Source organism: Nomascus leucogenys, chromosome 8 (assembly GCF_006542625.1).
Source record: "Nomascus leucogenys isolate Asia chromosome 8, Asia_NLE_v1, whole genome shotgun sequence".
In the NCBI taxonomy this organism is placed as follows: Eukaryota; Metazoa; Chordata; class Mammalia; order Primates; family Hylobatidae; genus Nomascus; species Nomascus leucogenys.
The window spans coordinates 21673418-21695393 of record NC_044388.1 but is presented as its reverse complement, the minus strand read 5'-3'; the positions used below and the strand labels follow the sequence as shown (position 1 = coordinate 21695393).

General features: G+C 43.8%; 2 protein-coding genes across 4 annotated transcripts in view; one reads left to right on the top strand and one right to left on the bottom strand.

Moving 5' to 3' along the window:
- Window positions 1–21976, bottom strand: part of OXNAD1 (oxidoreductase NAD binding domain containing 1) — an 87609-nt gene that overhangs the window by 5639 nt on the left and 59994 nt on the right. The gene's annotated exons all lie outside the window — the stretch shown is intronic.
- Window positions 1–21976, top strand: part of RFTN1 (raftlin, lipid raft linker 1) — a 203177-nt gene that overhangs the window by 172339 nt on the left and 8862 nt on the right. For all 3 annotated transcript variants that reach the window (XM_030816864.1, XM_030816865.1, XM_030816866.1), the window contains exon 8: window positions 19615–19718. In XM_030816864.1, the coding sequence (XP_030672724.1) occupies window positions 19615–19718 (104 nt within the window). The remainder of the gene's footprint in view (window positions 1–19614; window positions 19719–21976) is intronic.

The following is a 21976-nucleotide window of genomic DNA, read 5'->3' as shown; positions in this document are numbered from 1 at the left end:
AAGGAAGTATTTGACCTTTAATCTTTATCTGCACTTTTTTCTTCCATAAATTCAATTGTCCTATTTCCTCAGACAGCCATATTTCACTTCATATACAAAATTTAGTGACACAAGTAAGTTATATCTTTTTAAAAATTTATCCAACAAATAAATATTGAGTTCCTACTGTGTGTCAGCCACTGTGAGAGCATGATGAATAGATGAAATTCAGGCAGGAAGAATTGATTCCATTTAGTCAAGGGAAGGTGTGTAGTCATTAAAAATGAATGCCCACCCCCCTGGCCTTTCCACATTCATCAGTAATTCCTCTTCATTGTCAAGCTTCCTGAGGGGTGCTGGAAGACCCTAAATCATAGGAACCTTTTAAATCTGATGAGGGGAGAGGCAAGTATGCCGTTCTGGTGAAGATCATGGGGCCAAGTGAATTTTGATTCTTGCTGCAGAGGAAGAGAGGATGAAACAAATGATCAAGTTTTCAAAATCCTGTGACAAATGCGGTTTAAAATATTCAGTGTATGCCACAGAACAACAAGAAAGAAGTGTATTAGGGTTCTCCAGTAAAACAGAACCAGTAGGAGATTATACACATGCACGCAGAGACTTATTATAAGGTTTTGGCTCATGTGATTATGGAGGCTGAGGAGTCCCACAGTCTGCTGTCTGCAAGCTGGAGACCCAGGAAAGCCAGTGGTATAGTTCAGAGGCCTGAGAGCTGGCAGCTGATGGTGTGCACTCCAGTCCAGGTCCCAAGCCCTGAGAACCAGGAGCAACAAGGGCAGAAGATGGATGTTCCTGTTCAAGCAGTCAGGTGGTGTTAATTCAGCCTTCCTCCACCCTTTGTTCTGTTCAGGTCCTCAGTGACTGGATGATGTTCACCCACATTGGGGAGGGCCATCTGGTCTACTCAGTTGACCCATTCAAATGCTAATCTTTTCCAGAAACACCCTCACACCATGCCCAAAAATAATGTTTATGCATCCTGTGGCAAGTTAAGGGCTCAATGTGATAACAAGGGCTGTATCTTTAGGTTTTCCCAATGTGTTTGAGATTAAAAAAAAGTGGGAGGTAATTCTATAAGGGCTTTAAACACACACACACACCACACCACACACACACACACAGCCTACTTATTATCTTACAGTTTCTGTGGGCCAGAAATCCAGGTGGGCTGAACTAGGTCCTTTGCTGCTTAGGGTCTCAAAAGGCTGAAATTGGAAGTCAGCAGAGCTGTGTGCCTTATTAGAGGTTTTGGTGGGGAAGAATCCACTTCCAAGCTCACTTAGGTTGTTGGCCTTGTGGTTGCAGGTCTGAGGTCCTTGTTTTCTTGCAGGCAGTTATCCAGGAGCTGGTCTTTGCTCCTAGGGGCTGCCCCCATTTCTTATGCTTTCCATGTGGCCCCCTAAAAGAGCTTAAAATGCATAGTTTGAGAGCCGCAAATGAAGGGAGGGCAAATGGTTCTCCAGAGAGAACTGAAGTATATTAAATCAGTGAGCCTAAAAGGTTGGAGGGTGTTCTTGTAGTTATGTGTTCACGCATCACCACTCCTTGAAATATGTTCTTTGAAATTCACCTGGCCAAGGCTTTTAATACAACTAAATAAAAAGGAAGGGCCTATGGGTGGTGTATAACTGGTTGAGAGGCCGCACTTGGCAATGATGTGCTTTCATTGGGAGGAGGTCTTTCTTCATGAGCTTTCTGATGCCATCCTGTGCCTTGGCCTGTTTCACATCTTTTTCAGGGGCTTGTGTAGGGATCTAGAAGGTGGTAGACCTGAAGAGACCTGATTTTGGGAGGCCACAGAATATCTTGGATGGCCCTTGGGATCTAAGAATAAGAACATGGATGCTCTTGGGCTCCACATAAAGCATTCTAGTTGGGCGAGGGGGAAGAAGGCCAGGGCATGTCTGAGAGTGAGGAAGACTCTGGACCACCCACCCATGCCAGTGTCAACCAGAGCCACTTTTTCTGAATGTATCTGTTTTTACATGTTGTTTCTAAATTAGATTATAGTTGATAATTATAGGAAGCATCCTACTAATTAAAAACAAATAATAACCTTGAAAATTACTGATCTAATCCACTTTCTTTTTTGAGTAGATTTCCCTGCCTTCTTAAACCCCTTCCAATCTCTTACCTCTTAGTATATGAATGTTGGACCAAAACCAGCCCAATAAAATGTAATAGGAATACATTTAGGTATCAACAAATTGTATTTAAGCTCAAAAAAGTCAATAATATAGAATGGAGAATACCTGATTTGACAGCAATTCCAAGGAAAAAGAGTTAATACAGGCCAAGAATGTCTCTACTACTTCACTTCAAGTGCTCTGGGCTGTGACCCAGTGAACATTTCCAGATCACAGCCCATGTTTCTTTGTGGTTGCTCACTCTCTGCTGAGACCCTGCTCCACCTCAGATCTTCACGTTTGAGGCAGCTGCTCGCCCTTTCCAGCCCAACCCTAATGCCACCAGCTTTGTGGGGCCATCTATAAGACTATCAGCTGGCTTTGCTCTCCCCTCCTTTTGAAACAACTACATTTCACCTTACCTAGGAATTACTGAAGTTATCAAATTGCTGTGCAAACTCCTTGAGTCAGGAACCAGCCATTCCTTATATTCATGGTTTCTGGATCCATATTAGTTCCTTTTGTGTTCAGGTTTTTAACAAACATTGATTGAATAAATAATTGGATAATATGAGGTTAGCACTGCTTAGAAAAGATATCTTTGACCAAATTTGTGAAAACACATGCATGAAGGACTTCTCCCTCTCTTCTTCAGTCTAGTGCTGGCTGACTTGGAGTCTTAGGTTCCACCATGACTGCCATAGTTGATGAGAAACATGAACAGACTCTAGGGTACAGGTGAGAGTGACAGTGATGTGGGAGACACCTGGAAACAGTGGGAAACAACTGGACATGTTTATCTTGGAGGAGGAAAAAACAAGGGTAATCAGGTAGCTGGCTTCCTCATATCTTTGAAGTGCTGACTTATGAGGAAGGAAGTAGACTGTTTTTGTTGATTGTAAGGGAAAAACTAGGTCTAATTGGAGAGTGTATGTGGAACTCTTCAGCAGAGGAAGTGGCTGGGGCCTAGGACTGTCAACTCCCAGATGCTGGTGTGACTTAGATGTTCCATCACCACTAATTAGGAGTGATGTTTTAGGCAGGAAGGACTAGCGCAGTGGTTCCCAAACCTTGCTAGTCCTCAGAATCACCTGAGGACTTATTAAAAATTCACATTCTGGCTGGCTGGCTCATGCCTGTAATCCCAGCTCTTTGGGAGGCTGAAGTGGGAGGATTGTTTAAGCCCAGGAGTTCCAAACCAGCCTGGGCAACACAGTGAGACCTTGTCTCTCTACATTAAAGAAATAAAAATTAGCTGGGCATGGTGGTACATGCCTGTATTCCCAGCTACTCAGAGGGGCTGTAGTGGGAGGCTCACTTGAGCCTGGGAGGTTGAGGCTGCAGTGAGCTAAGATCATGCCATTACACTCCAGCCTGGGTGACAGAACGAGACTCTGTCTCAAAAAAACAACAAAAAAATATGCATTCCCAAGTCACTCTGCCTTCCTGGAGACGCAAAGTCAGTGGGTCTTCGGGGTGGAGATTAGGGAACTGCATGTAAAAAAATTCAGCCAGGCCTAGCAGCCACTGAACTAGAGGTCCACTCTGACCCCTTCCAACTTGAATAAGCTGGGCGTGCATGTTGACACACAGCTTTTAAATCAGTGGCCTCTTTAGACATCCTTTTCAGGTGAAGTGGCAAATTAGGCTTGGCAAATTAGACTTAAGAAGGCTTGAGAACTAGTCTAGTGAGGCCAAGAGGCCTCTGCTTTCATTCTTACAACTTTTTTTATTTTTATAAAAGTGATCCATGGACACTTTCTCAAAATGTTAAACATTGTTACCATATGACCCAGCAATTCCACCTCTATATTTAAGAGAAATGAAAACATATGTCCACATAAAGACCTATGTACATTAATGTTGATGGCAGCTTTATTTGTAATGTCCAAAAAGTAGAAACAACTTAAATGTTCATCAAATGATGAAAAAACTATGGTATATCCATATGATGGAATATTATTTGGCAATAAAAAGGAATAAACTACTGATATATGCTACATGTATGAACCTTGAACATATGCTAAAATGAAAGAAGCCATTTGCAAAAGACCACATATTATATGAATCCATTTATATGAAATATCCAGGTGAGGCAAGTGCATAGAAACAAAAAGTGGACTCGTGGTTGCCTTGGGGTGGGTGGGGGAAAAGGGGAGTGACTGCTAATAGGTACAGGGTATTGGTGTGGGGGGTGATGAAAGTGGTCTAAACTTAGATCGTGGTGATGGTTGTACAACTCTGAATATATTATAAACCACTGAATTGTTGGCTTTAAATAGGTGAATTTTAAGATACCTCAATTATATATCAATAAAGATGTTGAAAAAAGTGACACGTGGTCATTAAAGATAATTTAGAAAATACAGGTGAAGAAAAGAAAGCAAAGTAAACCCCAACTTTCAGCATCACTGAAAGGTGGCTGCATAACATCTTAGGATAATCCTTCCTGTGTATATTCTATTTGCATATTTTTTACAAAAGTGGTATCATACTCTTCATACTGTTATACATTTTTGTATGTAACTGTATGCTGAAAATGTTTCTGTTATTAAGCTCTTACTTCATTATTTTTAATGGCCATAGAGTACTTCAACCTATGAACAATTTTATTTTATTTATTAGTTTTCCATTGGTGAGTTTTTGCTGACTTCAATTTTCTTGCTCTTGTATACCATTAATATTCTTTAGCAATATCATTGTAATTCATGTCAGTTTTGATTCAAGGTCCTTACTTTTTTTAGAAAAATAAACTTTATATTGTAGAGTAGTTTTAGGTTCATAGCAAAACTGAACTGAATCTACAGAGTTCCCATACAGTATGTAGCCTTCTCCGGTTGGCTTCTTTCACTTAGTAATATGGATTTAAGGCTCCTCCATCTCTTGAGAGCTCATTGCTTTTTAGTGCTGGATAATATTTCATTGTGTGGTTCTACTGCAGTTTCTCTATCAGTTACTGAAGGGCATCTTGGTTGCTTCCAAGTTTTAGCAATTATGAATAAAGCTGCTATAAACAGCCACGTGTAGGTTTCTGTGTAGACAAAAGTTTTCAGCTTATTTGGGTAAATACCAAGGAGTACGATTGCTGGATCATGTTGTAAAGTATGTCTAGTTTTGTAAGAAACTGCCAAACTGTCTTCTGTAGTGGCTGTACCATTTTGCGTCCCCACCACAATGAATGCGAGTTGCTGTTGTTCCACAGCCTCACCGGCATTAAGTATTGTCAGTGTTTTCGATCTTGGCCATTCTAATGTGGACTGTCTTGTTTGCATTTCCCTAATGACATATGATGTTGAGCATCTTTTTATATGCTTATTATTTGCTATATCTGTATATCTTCTTTGGTGAGGTATTTGTTCAGAACTTTTGCCCATTTTTAAATTGGGTTGTTTTCTTATTGTTTAGTCTTATGAATTCTTTGTATATTTTGGATAAAAGTCCTTTATGAGATATGGCTTTTGCAGATATTTCTCTTAGTCTGTGACTTGTCTTCTCATTCTCTTGAGGGCCTTACTTTTTGAAACTAGTGAATTTTTATCCCATGAAAACAAATTTTTACCTTTGACTTCACCTTGAAAATTCTTGATGTTGTTCAGAAGCGGTTTGGACAAGAAGGTGAGGGGTAGGGATTAGCACAAAAGCATTATTCTATTTAAAATCTATTTGGGCCACAAGATTCTACAGAGTTACCTTCCTGTATAAAGACAAAGTCACTTTGAAAGAAGCAGATACGCTCATCTCCATTAAATGTTTGTTGGATGTTTTGTTTTTCAGTCTCTATCAGTTGGCTCCTGCTGTGTAACTAACCATTCCAAACTTAGTGGCTTCAAAAAACCATGTATTAGCTCATGATTCTTTAGGTCATCTGATCAGTTTTTCAGCCATAGGGCAACCTTGCTGATCTGTGCTGGGCTCTTATATGTCAGCTGGTGGCTGAATGATCTAGAGTGGCCTCACTCATATGTCTGGCAGTTGGCTAGAACAGAGCCTTGTGTACCTTAACATTCAGTAAGCTAACCTGAACCTCGTCACAGGATGGCAGCCACAGGATTCCCAAAAGCAGCAAGTGGGCAAGCCGCAATGTGCTAGCTTATTTCATGCCGCAGTTTGCATCATATCTGTTAATGTACTATTGGCCAAAGAAAGTCACAAAACCAGCTCAGAGTCAAGAGATGGAGAAACAGACACTACCTCCTGATAGGACCCTCTGTAACACGCGGCAATGGAACAGAAACAGGGAAGAAACAAGTTTGTGTGTGGCAGGTAAATAATGGCCTTGTGCTTGATGGCCAGTACATGACTGTGTCTAATTTTCATATGTGAATGTACTTCCAACTTCCACATACAAAATACCCATAAAAATGGTAACAGCATCCTGGCAATTCACGTTTTTTGGTGGCAAACTCATGTCTCATTTTGGGTATGATTTACAGCATTTTTGATAAGACTTTGAGAATACAAGACAATGGTGGCAGAACCTACCCACAAAATGCTAGGACAGGTGCATTTATTCACTCACTCAACAACTAATTATCGAACAAATACTTCCTTAAGTGCCTGGGATTCATCAGGAACGAGATAAACTGTTTGCCTTTGTGGAGTGTGTCTTCTAGTGCAGGGGCAGAAAAACAAGGACGCACCAAGTCGTGATCAATATGTGGAAATGGTAGGACAGGGAACAGAGTTATGGGAGAATTTTCTAGAGGACCCCAAATAGGATTGGCCAGTCTCTCTGAGACCATTTTCATTTTCTGGACTTTGGTTTTTTCATCATTGGTTTGTCCCGTAGTAGGTCTCAGTGCAGATGCTGATGGGGACCTGGCAGCGCATCTGTTATGGCTCTGGTGGATTTATCTCTGGTAGAGCAGGGAGCCAGATAGAGTGGGAGGTGGACTGCAGGACTTGTAGCATTGGACTAATGAACAGCCAGATGTCTGATGTGTCCTGAAGGCAGGATATTCCAGCTGGAGGTTTCCAGCACCTCTGAAGCCCTATCAGAGCTGGGTCCTCAGAGAGCATGCTGTGGGATTAGTGCGATGCAATTTGGTTTAAATAAGAGCAGAGCATAAGGAGGGAGGGCTGAGCGAGAATTGTGGTAGCCATAGCAACATGATACTGACAGTTGAGTCACCACAAAGAGAATATTGGCCAACTGTGATTGCTCCAGCATGGCTTGAGAATGTGGCACCTTTGAAGTTACCAGGCAGAGAAAGTTAGGGAGAGAGAAATCCATTGTGTTGAGTTTTTCCCAGCATTCCATGTCTGACCCAATCCCTTCCTTAGTGAGTCAAGGCTGTGGCAGCCCAGCACACGGTGTGTTATGTGGCTCTGTTCGTTGTTAGCTAGGACAGTGAAATAACCTTTAATCTCCATTTCCCCGTCTCTTAAGGTTTTGAACCAACTTTTATTCAGAGACCTCTTCTGGGTTTGCATTTTATGATTATCAGTAAACTGTTAGGAATCCACTGCTGATAGGTGGAGAGGACAACGTTGAGTTTTGGGTTCTAGAATTCCTGCAGACAGACTGGCTCTCTCCCCAGGTCCCCAACTCCAAAATAAACATCTTTCAATTATACACTTTGGAAAAGCTCCTTTTTTCAATCTCCTTTCTCTTTTCTAGGTAATACGTAAGGTGAAAAATCAGAAAGAAGGGCTAAAGATATGATATATGATCCCTCATTCATCTCTGATGGTCTAAAGAGAGTAATAAAGTAGCAAGTCCCATTTACTCCCAGAAAGCCTAGTTTTCTCTCTCATCAAAGCCAGTGGGAGGGACCTGGCAAGTCTCTGGATGGAGAAAATGTTTCTTTTTTAATTGTTATCAAACAAGGCTGTTTCTAAGTTGGCCTGGGAGGACCCCCTCACCCTGAAGCATTCAATGTGTGTTTAAGATGTCAGCTTCTGGAGGACAGGAGCCCTGTGCTATTGCATATGTGGTCCTGATGAGCAGCTGACAGGATGTGACAGCTTTGTGTTGCTTAACCACAGTCAGAACTGCAGTGCCTGTCCCTGCTACGGGTCAGTTGGCCCCAGCCGTCGCCCCTTGGCCTCTGCACGTCCGGCCTCATTACCTTCCCTGTGATCAGGAGCCCTGCGTGGTTGCATGCCTTGCCTGGTTCTCATTCTGCTCGTGCAGGTGTGTGTGGGCAGACACCCCTGATATTAAGGACACATGCCATCTCCTGCCCTTCCATCCCGTAGCCCCTTTCTTCTTTCTGCCTTCCAAGTAACTGACGTTAGAGAAACCGCATGTACCAGGACCAGATCACCCGGCGTGTCCCAGAATCCAGGAGAGTGTTATCTTGCACATGCAGGTTTGGTTTTCTTGCCAGCTTGGCACCGTGCTTTAGGAGAAGCCAGGGCAACGTCTCGAGCTAGGACGATCTACCCAGTGTGGGTTTTTATCTCTCTCTTCCAGGGCGAGCTGGTGGCACTGCTGGGCCTCACAGTAGGTTATCATAAATTAGACCTCAGGGCTCCAGAGGTAATGCAAAAAGAAAAAAAAAATCCAAAGTGTCCGGCCTGGAGCAAATAAGGGCTAGGTGTGCCAGCCTTGAGTGTGGTGACAAATTAGGAACACTCCCCTTCAGCAGTAACTGTATCATTGTATTTCTCTCAAAACAAATGAGGTGACTTTCTTTCCTTTTTTTTGAGATGGAGTCTCACTCTGTCGCCAGGCTGGAGTGCAGTGGCACGATCTGGGCTCACTGCAACCTCCGCCTCCCGGGTTCAAGCAATTCTCCTGCCTCAGCCTCCCGAGTAGCTGGGACTACAGGTGCCTGCCACCATGCCTTGCTAATTTTTGTATTTTTAGTAGAGATGAGGTTTCACCTCATTGGCCAGGGTGGTCTTGATCTCCTGACCTCATGATCCGCCCACCTCTGCCTCCCAAAGTGCAGAGATTACAGGCGTGAGCCACTGAGCCTGGCCACAAATCAAATGAGGTGACTTTCATTACAATTTTCCTCCTAGAGGTTTGCCTGGTATTTGGTTCTTAGAATAATAGTAATACACCAGTTAGCTTCTGCTGTGTAATAAAGCTCCCCAAAGCTTAGTGAGTTAAAATCATAACCCACACAGGTCAGCTGGGTGACTTTTCCTTCAACTTTCAGGAAATCGACTAATCTCAGCATGTGCCTGCAGGCGCTGATGGGTGGACCACAGCTAGCAGCTCCAAGATGGCATCTCTCACATCTGCTGCTTAGCAGGGCCACAGGTCTCTCATCATCCGAAGGCTAGCCTGGGCCTGTCCTCATGGCGTAGGCAGGGTTCCTGGAGAGTGAGCAGAAACAGCAAGGCCCCTTGAGGCCTAGGTTCAGGATGACCATAATGTCACATCTGCCATATCTTGTTTGTCAGAGCAAGTTCCAAGACCAGCCAAGATTCAAGGGGTGACCAGAGGGACTCTCCCTCTTATGGGAGGAGCTGCTGCGCTGTGTTGGAAAGTGGCCTGGACACAGGGAAGTCATAATAGACACCATTCTTCCAAACAATATGTTTCACGTAATAGTAACAATTATTATTTTTATTTCGTTGAGCTCCTAAAAGGCTACCGAGTTTGCTGCCTTTCTTACCTGGTAGAGAAAATCAGGCAAAGATGTGAATTCACCAGCACTGGGTGGGTAAAGAGTCTCGGAACTGAAGCTTTTTATGCACTACATGTATTTTCCTCTGCCCCCTTTTCTGCATCTAAGAACTAAGCTTTTTTTTTAAAAAAAATTATTCTCTTTGAACATTATGAAAGCCTAAGTTGTCTAAAATGAGACGACTGCTCTCTTAGACTCTATTATGTTGTCCTAATTACATATCAGCAAAATGTTTTTCTGGGGCATTGTGCATAAAACAAAGGAGAAAACATCTCTAGCCGGCCAGCGTGCCTGTCCCTCCCTCCTGCAGAGGCCTGGGAGGCTGAGGGTGGGGAAGTCCGGCTGTGCTGGCTGCAGAGGGCTTTGCTGTTTCTCCACAGAGCAGCAGGTCGCCCCTTCCCTTCTCCCTCCCCCCTCCCTCCACCTCACCTCCATGGGCTCCACTGGATGGGAACCATGTGCTTGTTCTCCCCACCCCTAGACTGGGATCTCCTGGGGCAGAAGAGGCTTCCCAAGTGGCCAAGAGAGAGCCAGGCTGACTGAATGTGAGATTCATGAATGAACAGTGATACCAGGCATAGCCCTGCCCTTTAGCATCCTGAGGGCCACATGGAGTTTTCTGCAACACTGCCCGCCGTGTTCCAGCATCTGCTTTCCACTTGCTAGGTAGAGGTGAAGTGGCCCTTCTTTCCGGCTTAGCATTCCCGTCCACCCTGCCTCTAGATCTCCACTTTCCATGGCTGTAGGAGAACAGGACCTCTATCCTCCTCGAGTGCTGCTGTAGCCAGCATGTGCTGAGCAGGGCCCAGGCAGCCCTCAGAAGGCGCCAGCATGCTCTGCCTCCTCTGCACTAACAGCTGCCACCAGACCTGGCCGTCGGCCACTTCCCTCCTGTGGAGTCCTGCCTGTGGCCTCCTGAGACCTCACCATCCATCCAGTTTCCAGGCTCCTTGTGACTTGCCCTCTTGAGATATTTGATGGTGTGATCGAACTCCCTTTTTTTTGTAAAGTTCCAGGGTGCAAGTGCAGGATATGCAGGCTTGTTACATAGGTAAACGTGTACCATGTGGGTTGCTGCTCAGATCAGGCTATCACCTAGGTATGAAGCCCAGCATCCATTAGCTATTTTTCCTGATGCTCTCCCTCCTCCCGCACCTCCGACAGGTCCCAGTGTGTGTTGTTCCCCACCATGTGTCCATGTGTTTTCATCGTTCAGCTCTCCCACTTATAAGTGAGAACATGTGGTGTCTGATTTTCTGTTCCTGCGTTAGTTTGCTGAGGATAACAGCTTCCAGCTCCATCCATGTCCCCACAAAGGACGTGATTTGTTCCTTTTTAAGGCTGCATAGTATTATGGACTGGATAAAGAAAATGTGGTACAAACTCCCTTCTTAAGCCTGTTGCCCATGCTAGATTGTCCAAGGGCTGATTCCTTCCCACTCAGCCCGTTTTCATTCATCTCCTGCTCACCCCCTCACAAGGAAATCCAGCCCTCAGCCAGCCTCATCCCTCCAGGAGTTTTCACCTACCCTGCATCTGTCAGCACCTCCAAGTGTTTATCCCCATCCCAGCCTTTTCCTGGCCCTGAGCTGTGGATTAATTTCCTGTTGCTGCACAGATTTAGTGACTTAAAACAATGCAAGTTTATTGTCTTACATTTGTTGAGTCAGAAGTCTGAAATGAGTATTAAGGGGCTAAAACCAAGGTGTTGACAGGGCCACATTCTTTGTGGAGACTTTTAGGAGACAATCTGTTACCTACCATTGCCAGCTTCTGGAAGCTGCCTATGTTCCTTGGCTAATGGCCCCTTCCCTGCATCACTCCAGCCTCTGCTGCTGCCGTCACATCTCTTCCTCTGATTCTGGCCTTCCTGCCTGTCCTTATAAGGACCCCTGTGATTACACTGGGCACACCTGGATAATCCTGGATAAACTCTCCATCTCAAGATCCTTAGCTTAATCATATCTGCCACATCCCTTTTACCATGTGAAGGGAACATTTTCACAGGCTGCTGGGATTAGGATGTAGACATCTTTGGGGCCATTATTCTGTCTACCACAGGCTGTTTCATTTAGCTGCCTGCTGGACATTTCCATAGGTTCCTCAAACTCAGGGTGTCTAGAATAGAATTCATTCCCTCTCATTGTCCTTCTTCATCCTGTATGCCCCAGCTCAACACATGAGCAGCCATTGCCCAGTTCTCTGAGCTGCTGTCTGGGTGAAACATAATGTTAAATACAAATCCAGCATTGATGGGCACTTGAGTAGTTTCCAGTGTCTTGCTACTGCAGACAGTTCTCCAGTGAGTAACTCTGTGCATTTCTCATTTTTTAATATGTAGGATAAATTCCCAGAAGTGAGATTATTGGGTCAAAGGGAAAATGTGTTTGTAATTTTGAAAGATACTGTCAAATTGTTCTCCAGGAGGGTTCAATCAATGAGCCCTTCCACTAGCAATGTACAAGAATGCATGCTTCCCCAAGGCCTTGGCAACAAAGCGGGCTGCCTAACTTTTGGGTTTTTACCGGTTCAATAAGTGAAAAAATCGTAGGGTAGTTTTTTTTTTTTTTTTTTTGGTTGTTTTTGTTTTTGTTTGAGACGGAGTCTCGTTCTGTCACCCAGGCTGGAGTGCAGTGGCACGATCTCGGCTCACTGCAGCTTCTCCCTCCCGGGTTCAAGCCATTCTCCTGCCTCAGCCCCCCAAGTAGATGGGACTAACAGGTACCCACCACCACGCCCAGCTAATTTTTTATATTTTTAGTAGAGACGGGCTTTCACCGTGTTAGCCCAGATGGTCTTGATCTCCTGACCTCGTGATCCACCCACGTTGGCCTCCCAAAGTGCTGGGATTACAGGCGTGAGCCACCACGCCCAGCCGGTAGTTTTAATTTGCATTTCTCTCATGAGATTCTGCATTTCTCTCATGCGCTTAATGGGTGTTTGAATCTTCTGTGATCTCTCTTCATATCTTTGGCCCTTTTAAAATTTGGATTATTGGATTTTTTCTTTTCAATTTTTACAAGCCCTTTTTTTTTGTCTGTAATATGAGCTGCAAACATTTTTCCATTTTGTCATTTGTCTTTTATATCATATGAGTTTTTAGGTAATCAAATTTGTCATTTTTATTTTTTGGTTTCTGGATTCTAAGTTATTTAGAAAGGCCTTCCAGTGTTCCCTTTAAACATTAAAATAGTAACATTTTATTAAATGAGGGGGATTGGACACAGGCATCTATTTCTTTTCTGAAAAATCCTTGTGAAATGAAACTAAAGGAATGACATAATTAGATAGATACAGGCAATTCTCATATTCTCGGATTCTGTATTTGCAAATCCATCTGCTTACTAAAATGTATTGTAATCCCAAAATCAATACAAATGGCATTTTGTGGCCATTTGCAAACATGTGCAGAACGGCAAAACTTGTGAGTTGCCTAATGTGCACTTTTCTAGCTAAGGTCAAACAAGGTAATACTGCGCCTGGTTTCAATGTTCATACTAAAAGCAAGTGTCCTTTTTGTGCACATAGTGCCACATTTTTTGCATTTTTGTGCTTTTTGTTGGTGATTTAGCTGTTAAAAATAGCGCCTACGCATAGTGCTGAAGTACTGTTGTCTAGTGTTCCTAAGTGCAGGAATGCTATGATGTGCTTTACAAAGCAAATACCAGTGGTAGGTAAGCTTTGTTCAGGCATGAGTTATAGTGCTGTTGGCTGCAAGTTCGATGTTCATGAATCAACGCTATCTATTAAACAAGGTTATATATCGATCAGTTTGCAAAACTGTTGCAACAAGAGGCTTCCAAGACCCTAACCCTATATTTCTCTTATGGGCAATGGTTCAATATTCACTAATGCACTGTTCACAATGACTTTAGAGAACATAGCTACCAAGAATAATGAGGTTCAGTTGTAGGTAGGTAGGTAGGTAGATAAATCGATGCCCACAAGAACAAAAAGATTAGAAGATAAAGTAGAAGATGAGTGATTTCAACACATTTTTAGCAGATGGAAAGTAGATAGAGGAATCTAACTAATTTAGCAAAATGAAGGAAGCTACAACCTGGACGAGAAGGGTGCCATTTGTTTCTTGCAGAACCCCCAAAAAGCTTTGGTTTTTAAAACATAAATCACCATGGGATGGGAGGTTGGGGGATGTGAATTGCAGAGCAGAAAACCAGGGCATTGGTTTAAAGTCCTAACATGGTGTGGTAAGATGCCTAGTTCCCCATCTCTGTCACATGCAACCTGGGAACTGTAGAGATAATGTAGGTATCAGAAGAAACCATTTAAAGAGATAAAATAAATGTATCCATGAAGCAAATACAAGATGCTGTAAAAAAAGAAGCAATCAAAAGATAAGAAAGGGCTTTTGAATCTTAAAAATAGGGCAGCAGAAAATTTAAAAAACCAGAGTAAGTTGGAAGACAAAATGAAGGAAATCTCTCAGAAAGCAAAATTAAAAGAGTAAGAAAACTGTGGGGGAAGGTAATAAAATTAAAACATTTATCACACATTTTGATTAATAGCAGGTCCAGAAAAAAGACAGAAAATGGAAGGGAGAAAGGTTATCAAAGGGGGGGGGAAAACACTTTTCAGAACTGAAGGACAAGAATCTTCAGATTGCAAGGCCATCAGATGAACAATCCTTTGAGTAAAAAAGACCCACACCAAAGCACGTTGTCATGAGAAATTCCAGAACTTCTAGGGGAGAAAAAAAAATCCTAAAAACTTTCAAAGCAATACAACAGGTTACAGTTAAAATATTAGTAATCAGAATAGATTATCTCAATAGCACTGTTGACATCTAAAATCTCCTAGTAGGTACTTTCAAAATTTTGACGGATAAATCAATTTCAGCCCAGACTTCTGTACCTAAACTATTAGTTAACACAAAGGCATTTTTAGAAATGCACGGATTCAGATGACTTTTAGGGCATTGCTGCCTAGAGAGTCACTAGAGGATGTGATCCTGCAAAATGAGAAGGAAACCAAAAAAAGAGAACATACCAGCCATAGACACTAATTTACCAAGAACCCAGGCATGAAAAGCAGCCAGACCAGATTAGAGCAAAGGTTCAGAAATGATGTCTCTAGTGGGGAAAAATGGAACTAATGTATTTAGGATCTTGGAATATTTATTGATGGGCATTAAATAGGGGTATTGCAACATGTGGGATAAATTAGTAATGGGTTCATGTACAACCAGGAATATGAAAAAAATGGAGGTAATAATTAACTCCAGGAAAAACAGAGGGTTATATAAAAAAGAAGGCATGGTCATAGTGCATTATTTGACCCAGCATTGAGCAATATTTGCAAAACTGTGATAACACAAACATTGACTTTTGATTTACTTTAAATTACAAAATAACCATTTGGAGCACAAAGAAAAAGGAAATAAGAAATGCTTATGGGAGCACTAAACCTTTATTTCCTATGGTAGAAAATTAGGATACCTAAAATTGATAAGTAAAATAAGAGTAGTATAAGCACACCCTGCCAGTAATTTGTGGGCATTAGTGTTTTGGTAGCAGTTTTACAAAAGATGCAGAAGTAGTTTTTGCAGGACTCTTCCTTACATACCCTAATTGGTGAAAGGCAAGGGCTCAGTCCTGTGGATGTCAGGAATAGAGGCAAACTGTCCCCAGTCACTTTTTTCAGGTATGGAGATCACCCCAGACGTGGTCTCAAGCACCTTTCAGACAAGGGAAATCAAATTCCTTTCTTCATTTACAATCATGTATAAAGAGCAAAATATTTTCTTTCCAACTCCTTTTCTCCTAGATTGCTTCCACAGGATGAAACACAGGAGAAAAGAAGAGCAAACTGACATTCAGAATGCAAACTTTCTCACTGGACCAATTTATGAATTCCTAATTATTTCTCTGCATAGAGGATCTTTAAAATCATCAAAAGACAAATACATTTCTTAGTAAACTCTACATTCTGTTGTCCTAATTTTTGGAGGGTAAAGAAAGGTTGTGTAGGATGTCTATTTCTTTAGTTGATTTGCAATCACTGGAGAAATTATAGGGAACAAAGGAAAAAAGAGCCATAAATACAAATGAATTCCTTTTATACAAGTTGAAAAACCACAGGACATGCTCCATTTTTTAACACTCCAGGTGTGATTGGAGATTACGTATCCACCACAGGAGAGTGGAGAGTTAATTAAAATTTTTGCTCCTACTCAGAGAAAGAAATGTCTTTTTGTTTGATAAGCAGGCTGGCTTTTGAGTGCTGTTGGTGCTTTCTTCTCTCCTCACTGGAGTGTCACAAAAAAGCAGATCAAAGAGAGCCTTCCATCCGGATATGTTTCCTACCACCTTTCTTAGCTAATGGACTTAAAAGTGTCTTTCCCTGACAGGCTCATCTCGTATTTTAGAAATGCCATCTCTTTACTATATTGATAAATATGCAAACGGGCTGTGATAGATGCTTACAGAAAACCACATTTAACATTAATTAAGCCAAGACCATCCCAAATGGTTGGAGTGGGAGAGTCTGGCAGAGTGCAACATCTCACCCCTACCATTTGTATTTTACTTGTCAACTCACCATGTGATGGCCAGAAATTAACACGTGAGATTGAACCTTCAGCTCTCTCAAGCAGGGTTATGTTTTGTTGTGTTTTCCCTTTTGCTTTTGGTCTTTATGATTCTGTACCCTCTGGCTGACATCTCCTACCCTGAGGGGGGAAAATGTTTGGGAGAAATCCTGCTGTTTTTTTTCTTTAAGAGAGTGACAAAATGAAATAAAACGGAGCAAAATAGAAGCAGCCGGTTTGCGGTCTAAGCAGGCGGGTCGGGCTGCAGCAGGGGTCGTTCATTGTCTCGCAGCTCTGGGTGCCCGCAGAGAAAACCCGGTCCGAGATGCAGCCACCAATAAAAGGACTCCATTCTGCCACTCAGGGCTTTGTGAGGCGCCAAAGCTTGTCCTGGTTGCCATGGCTACTGTCTGATTGTGGCGGGTTTGTCACAGTGCTTGATAAAGTGGGAAGGTTATTCTTGATAGGCCCAAGTAATCATAACCTCGCAAAGCTTGAGAGTGTGGATTTAAAATTGGTTTTCCTCCTCTCTTTAAACTGGGAATACGGGGATGGGGGCAGGGATTCTCAGGATAAAGCAGCCTCAGGGCTCCTTCAGCAGGTGGTGAGCGTGGCACCCAGCAGGAGGAATACGGGCTGTGCTGGTCTGGAAGGGAGGTGTGCGTGTGCCTAGAGGCCAGGCAGAAAGGATGGTCACAACTGCTGGGCCATTTCTGGCCTGATAGAGGCTTCAGGGAAGGGACCAGAATGGCATTCTCTCCTGGCCCCTCCTGTAAACGGATTATTCTTGTACCTCTCTCTCCTTTCCTCCTCCCCTCCTCCCTTCCCCCTTCCTTTACTAAGTTTCCTCTTTCCCTTTCCCTTTCTCCACTTCTGCCCTGTCTCAGTCCATTTGTGATGTTGTAACAGGATACCTGAGATCGGGCAATTTATAAAGGACAGACAGTTCTTGGCTCCTGGTCCTAGAGGCTGGGAAGTCCAAGGTCGAGGGCCTGGCATCTTGTGAGGGCCTTCTTGCTGCGTCATCCCAAGGCCGAAGGGCAGAGAAGAGGGGAGAGAGCAGGAGACTGAACTTGTAGCCTCAAGCCCTTTGCCTGAGTTGGCATTAACCCATTCACAAGAGTGGAGCCCTTCTGACCTAAACACTCCCACCAGGCCTCACCATTCAATGTCGTTGCATTGGGGATTAAGTTTTCAACACATGGAAACTTTTTGGGGGACACATTCAAACCTCAGCACTTTCCTTCTTTTCTCCCCTTGCTCCGTCCATTCCCTTGCAGTGCAGCAGAATTTCTAACAGAGCTGATCCTTTAAAAATATTTTTTTTTCCTCATGGAGAATGATGGGAAAAGTTAGATTTGAGGCAACAGCTGATAGATTCTGGCCACAGAATTACAGACTTTTCTTTTGCCAGGAGGGACCTACATGATTACCTAGGCGGTGGTTCTCAGACTTAGCTGCATCAGGACTACTGGGAAGGGCTTTTTAAAACACAGATTCCGGAGCCCTACTCCCAGAGTTCCTGATTCATCAGGTCTGGGATGGGGCCCTGAGAATCTGGGCTTCTAACAAGTTGCCAGGTGACACTGATGCTGCTGGCTCAGGCCATGCTTTGGGAACCACTGACATAGGCCAGTACCCATTTTATACAGCAGAGAAAACTGAGGCTGCTGAGGGATAAATTAGTCGCCAAGGGTTCAGGTGACTTGATAGCCATTCTGGAACTGGTGTCCAGTTATAGAAGCTTTGAAAGCCATTTGAAGAGACAGGGCAGGTAGGTTTTTCCTCCTCTCCCTTCCATCCCACTCGCCCAGGGCATCCAGATGAGCTGGTTTTGTTCCCAAAGGGCTGCCAGCAGGATAGCCACTCACCACGCATGGCCAGCTTCTGAGTGGAGCACTCCAGACCATGGTCATGCGCGCTGCCTCTGAGTTAAGCCGACCACAGACCTTGGCACTCTAGGCCCGGCTTTGCCTTCTAATTTTTGCCCCAGGAAGCCTGCTTTGACTGTGGCTGGGATCTCTCGCACCTCTGCTGGCATTCAAAGTCCAATGGCCCTGCCAGAGAGCCCTTAGGTTTTTCAGTTCCTGGCATGTTTGTGCTGTTGCCTCTGCTAGCCTGTGAACTCCAGGGGCCAGGGCTGTGCCTTTGCACCCATCATGGCTCTAGAGTACCTGATAAATGAACTATGTGGGCATACAGGGTGGAAGGAATCTGGATACATGTTTGAGATTTTCAGAAGCCAACTACAAGAAGCCAAACTATGAGGGATGGGGAGTCCAGTTACACACAGAGCAGGGGTGGGGGCTACACTTTCAGTGTTAGTGAGGAGCCCAGAGTAAGAAATGAGGTCTGTTGCAGTGAGAACGCCTGCAGAGGTGGAAGCCAGTGCAGGGGCCTCACATCAGGACTCTCCCTGTGCTAGCAGGGGGCTGAGGTTTTTTTTTTGTTTTGTTTTGTTTTTTTTGAGACAGGAGTCTCGCTCTGTCTCCCAGGCTGGAGTGCAGTGGTGCGATCTCGGCTCACTGCAAGCTCCGCCTCCCAGGTTCATGCCATTCTCCTGCCTCAGCCTCCTGAGTAGCCCAGACTACAGGCGCCCGCCACCACGCCTGGCTAATTTTTTTTGTATTTTTAGTAGAGACGGGGTTTCACTGTGTTAGCCAGGATGGTCTTGATCTCCTGACCTCGTGATCTGCCTGCCTCAGCCTCCCAAAGTGCTGGGATTACAGATGTGTGCCACAGCACCAGGCCGGGGCTGAGTTTTTTAATTGAAAGACAAATGTTAGTTCCCCCAGATCCTAATCTGAAATAAAATATGGCAGCATTCATTTATCCCTGCAAGGCAGGGCACATAACATAGGCAAAGCAGCTTCTGCGTGTGCACACACATGTGGATGTGCATGTGTGTGTTGCTATTGTGGCTGGACACAAACGACTTAATCATTTGTCAAATGTAAGTTAACTCCCCACAACACACTCTGAACTCATCCAGAGCAGCACGTGTAGTTATATGCCCTGGATACCGCTCAGAGGCGAGACAATTACGCTTCGTCAATGAAACTCACAGGAGACTATTTGTCCAGACAAGAATCAAACAAAATTAATGGATTAATCTTTTGGCTCTAATTCCTTGCTGACATCACAGACTGAAATGGGGCCCAGAAAGAAATCCCGTGTTGGCAGTTTGGCTCCAAACTTTTAGTCTTCAGCAAGCATCGGAGCAGGAGCCTCTGAGCGGCCGGGCACCGCCACTTCTTTTCTGTTTTGCTGGATTGGCAGATTGAATAGTCCCCTCTCATTGCTTGGGAGTTGGCTTGTGGCAGCAACAGCCCTAATACTGGCCTTGTTCCCCCAGGGTGTCGAAGTGCAGACAGACTACGTGCCCCTGCTGAACTCGCTGGCGGCCTATGGCTGGCAGCTCACGTGTGTGCTACCAACTCCCGTCGTCAAGACTACCAGGTAACAATAACAGTAATCATTAGGATTCTATTGAACACTTACCGTGTGCTAGTCACTGTTCCTAATGAGCACCTCATGTCTGTAAATTATTTAATCCTGTGCAAGAGGCTGGTAGTTATGTAAACTCTCCCACTGGGAAGCAGCAGAGCCAGAATTTCATATTCTTAACCACCGTCACCCAGAGAACTCCCCTGCACCCCTCTTCCCACATGGGGGGCCCTGCGAATCATTACTGCCCAGCATGTCAAAGATGAACCGCTCAGACTGAGAGGGTTCAGAGCCTCCAGTGCAAAAGAAATTCAGCAGCTACTATGTGCCTTGTGCTAGGTAGGCACTTTATATATAAAAATCTCAGTCCTCGAAAAGAAAAGAAAAATCCTATGAGGTAGAATTGTATTATTATTAAACCCATTTTGCAGCTGGGGAAAGTGTGGCCAGGGAGGTTGAGGGACTTGCCCAAGATCAAGCACTGGTCACCAGCTCCACAAAGGGACTGTAAAGGCCTGCCTTTCAGGCCTTGGTGCAGCATTCCTTATAATTTCAGGTTCATGCTCATTTGTCCACTCTCAGCTCTGCTTACGCTCCCTTGAGCCCAGTCACACCAACCATAAAAGGCCCTCCATCTATACGTTGGGCTTACTATCCAAATTAGTCTTGCCCTGTGGGGTTGTAAGCATGGATATGATTCCCATTTTGCAGATGAGGAAACTGAGGCTAGGGAAGGCTTGGTCACATACTTAAGGCCACCCAGCCAGTAAGCGGCAGAAACTGGGCCTAGAACCTCAGTCCGCAGAATCAGGCACTTTTCCTGGAGCAGGCTGTCTTTCTGCTGACCAGCAGGGATGCTCCCGCTGTGGCCCCCAGAGCTCCGCCTTCCCCAAACCCTACTGCATATTCATCACTGCAGAGTGATGGACAGCATGGGGCAAGGCTGGCAACCAGGGTGATTGAGAGTGCAGAATCATGGTGACAACTGATGTCTTTCCTAGTCCCTACTCTGGCTCACCAGGATCTTCAGATTCCACATTAGGTCACAGTGGGTCAGTGCACCAGGGGGAGCCAGTCTGTGGCCACTTTTGAGCCCCTTGGCTGGGGCTGGAAACCACTATGTTCTTTCTCAGCCAAGACTTCGACAGGCATAGGGCAATGCAGTGTTGTAGAAAGAACCCTGGATTTGGGGCCTGAAGACTTGAACCCAAGTCTTCAGTCTGCCACTTACCAACTGTGTCATGTTGGTCAAGTGACATAGCTTCTCTGAGTCAGTTTCCTGGTCAATTTCCAGAGGACAAGACTCATAATGAGAATGTATTTGGATGTGAAGGCCCAGCTGGTTCTGAGCCATCTAAGCCCAGGGGCTACAGACAGGTCTCTCTGTCTCAGACCTTCACACCTGCTAAATAATTCTTCCTAATCCTCCACCTCCCTGTTCCTTAAATGACCACTTATGGTGGAATGGAGAGTGTGTAGAACTGGGCAGATCTGTGTTTGAATCCTCACTGTGTGATCTCCAGCCTGTTCTTGAGCTGAGCTTTTGTTTCCTTCTATAAAAGTGGTAGTTGGATTCCGTGGAGCATTGAGGTGAAGCTTAAATGAGCCATTATGTGTGAAATCACCCAGCCTAGCCGCTACACAAAATAGGTGCAGAGCAAATATTAGTTCTCTCCCTCCTTTTTCTTACAGACTTTGTAGCTCAACGCAGTAACATGTAAAGATATTTACAAAACAGAGATTTAAGAAATGCAAATTAAAACCACAATGAGATATAGCCTCACACTGATTGGGATGGCTATTATCCAAAAGACAAGGGTATAGAGAAAAGAGAACCCTTGTACACTCTTGGTGGGATTGTAAATTAATGTAGCCATTATGGAAAATAGTACAGAGGCTTCTCCAAAAACTAAAGATAGACTTAGCACATGATACAGTAAACCCACTTCTAGGTATATATCCAAAGGAACTGAAATCAGTATGCAGAAGAGGTATCTGCATTTCCATGATCCTTGCAGCATTATTCACAACAGCTAAGAAATGGAAACAACTTAGGTGTCCCTCATCAGATGGATGGATAAAGAAAATGCGATATATATATATTATATATATGCATATATATATTATATATATACATATATAATATATATTATATATAAAATATATTTATATATATATTATATATATACATATATAATATTTTATATATACATATATAATATATATTTTATATATATTTTATATATACATATATAATATATATTATATAT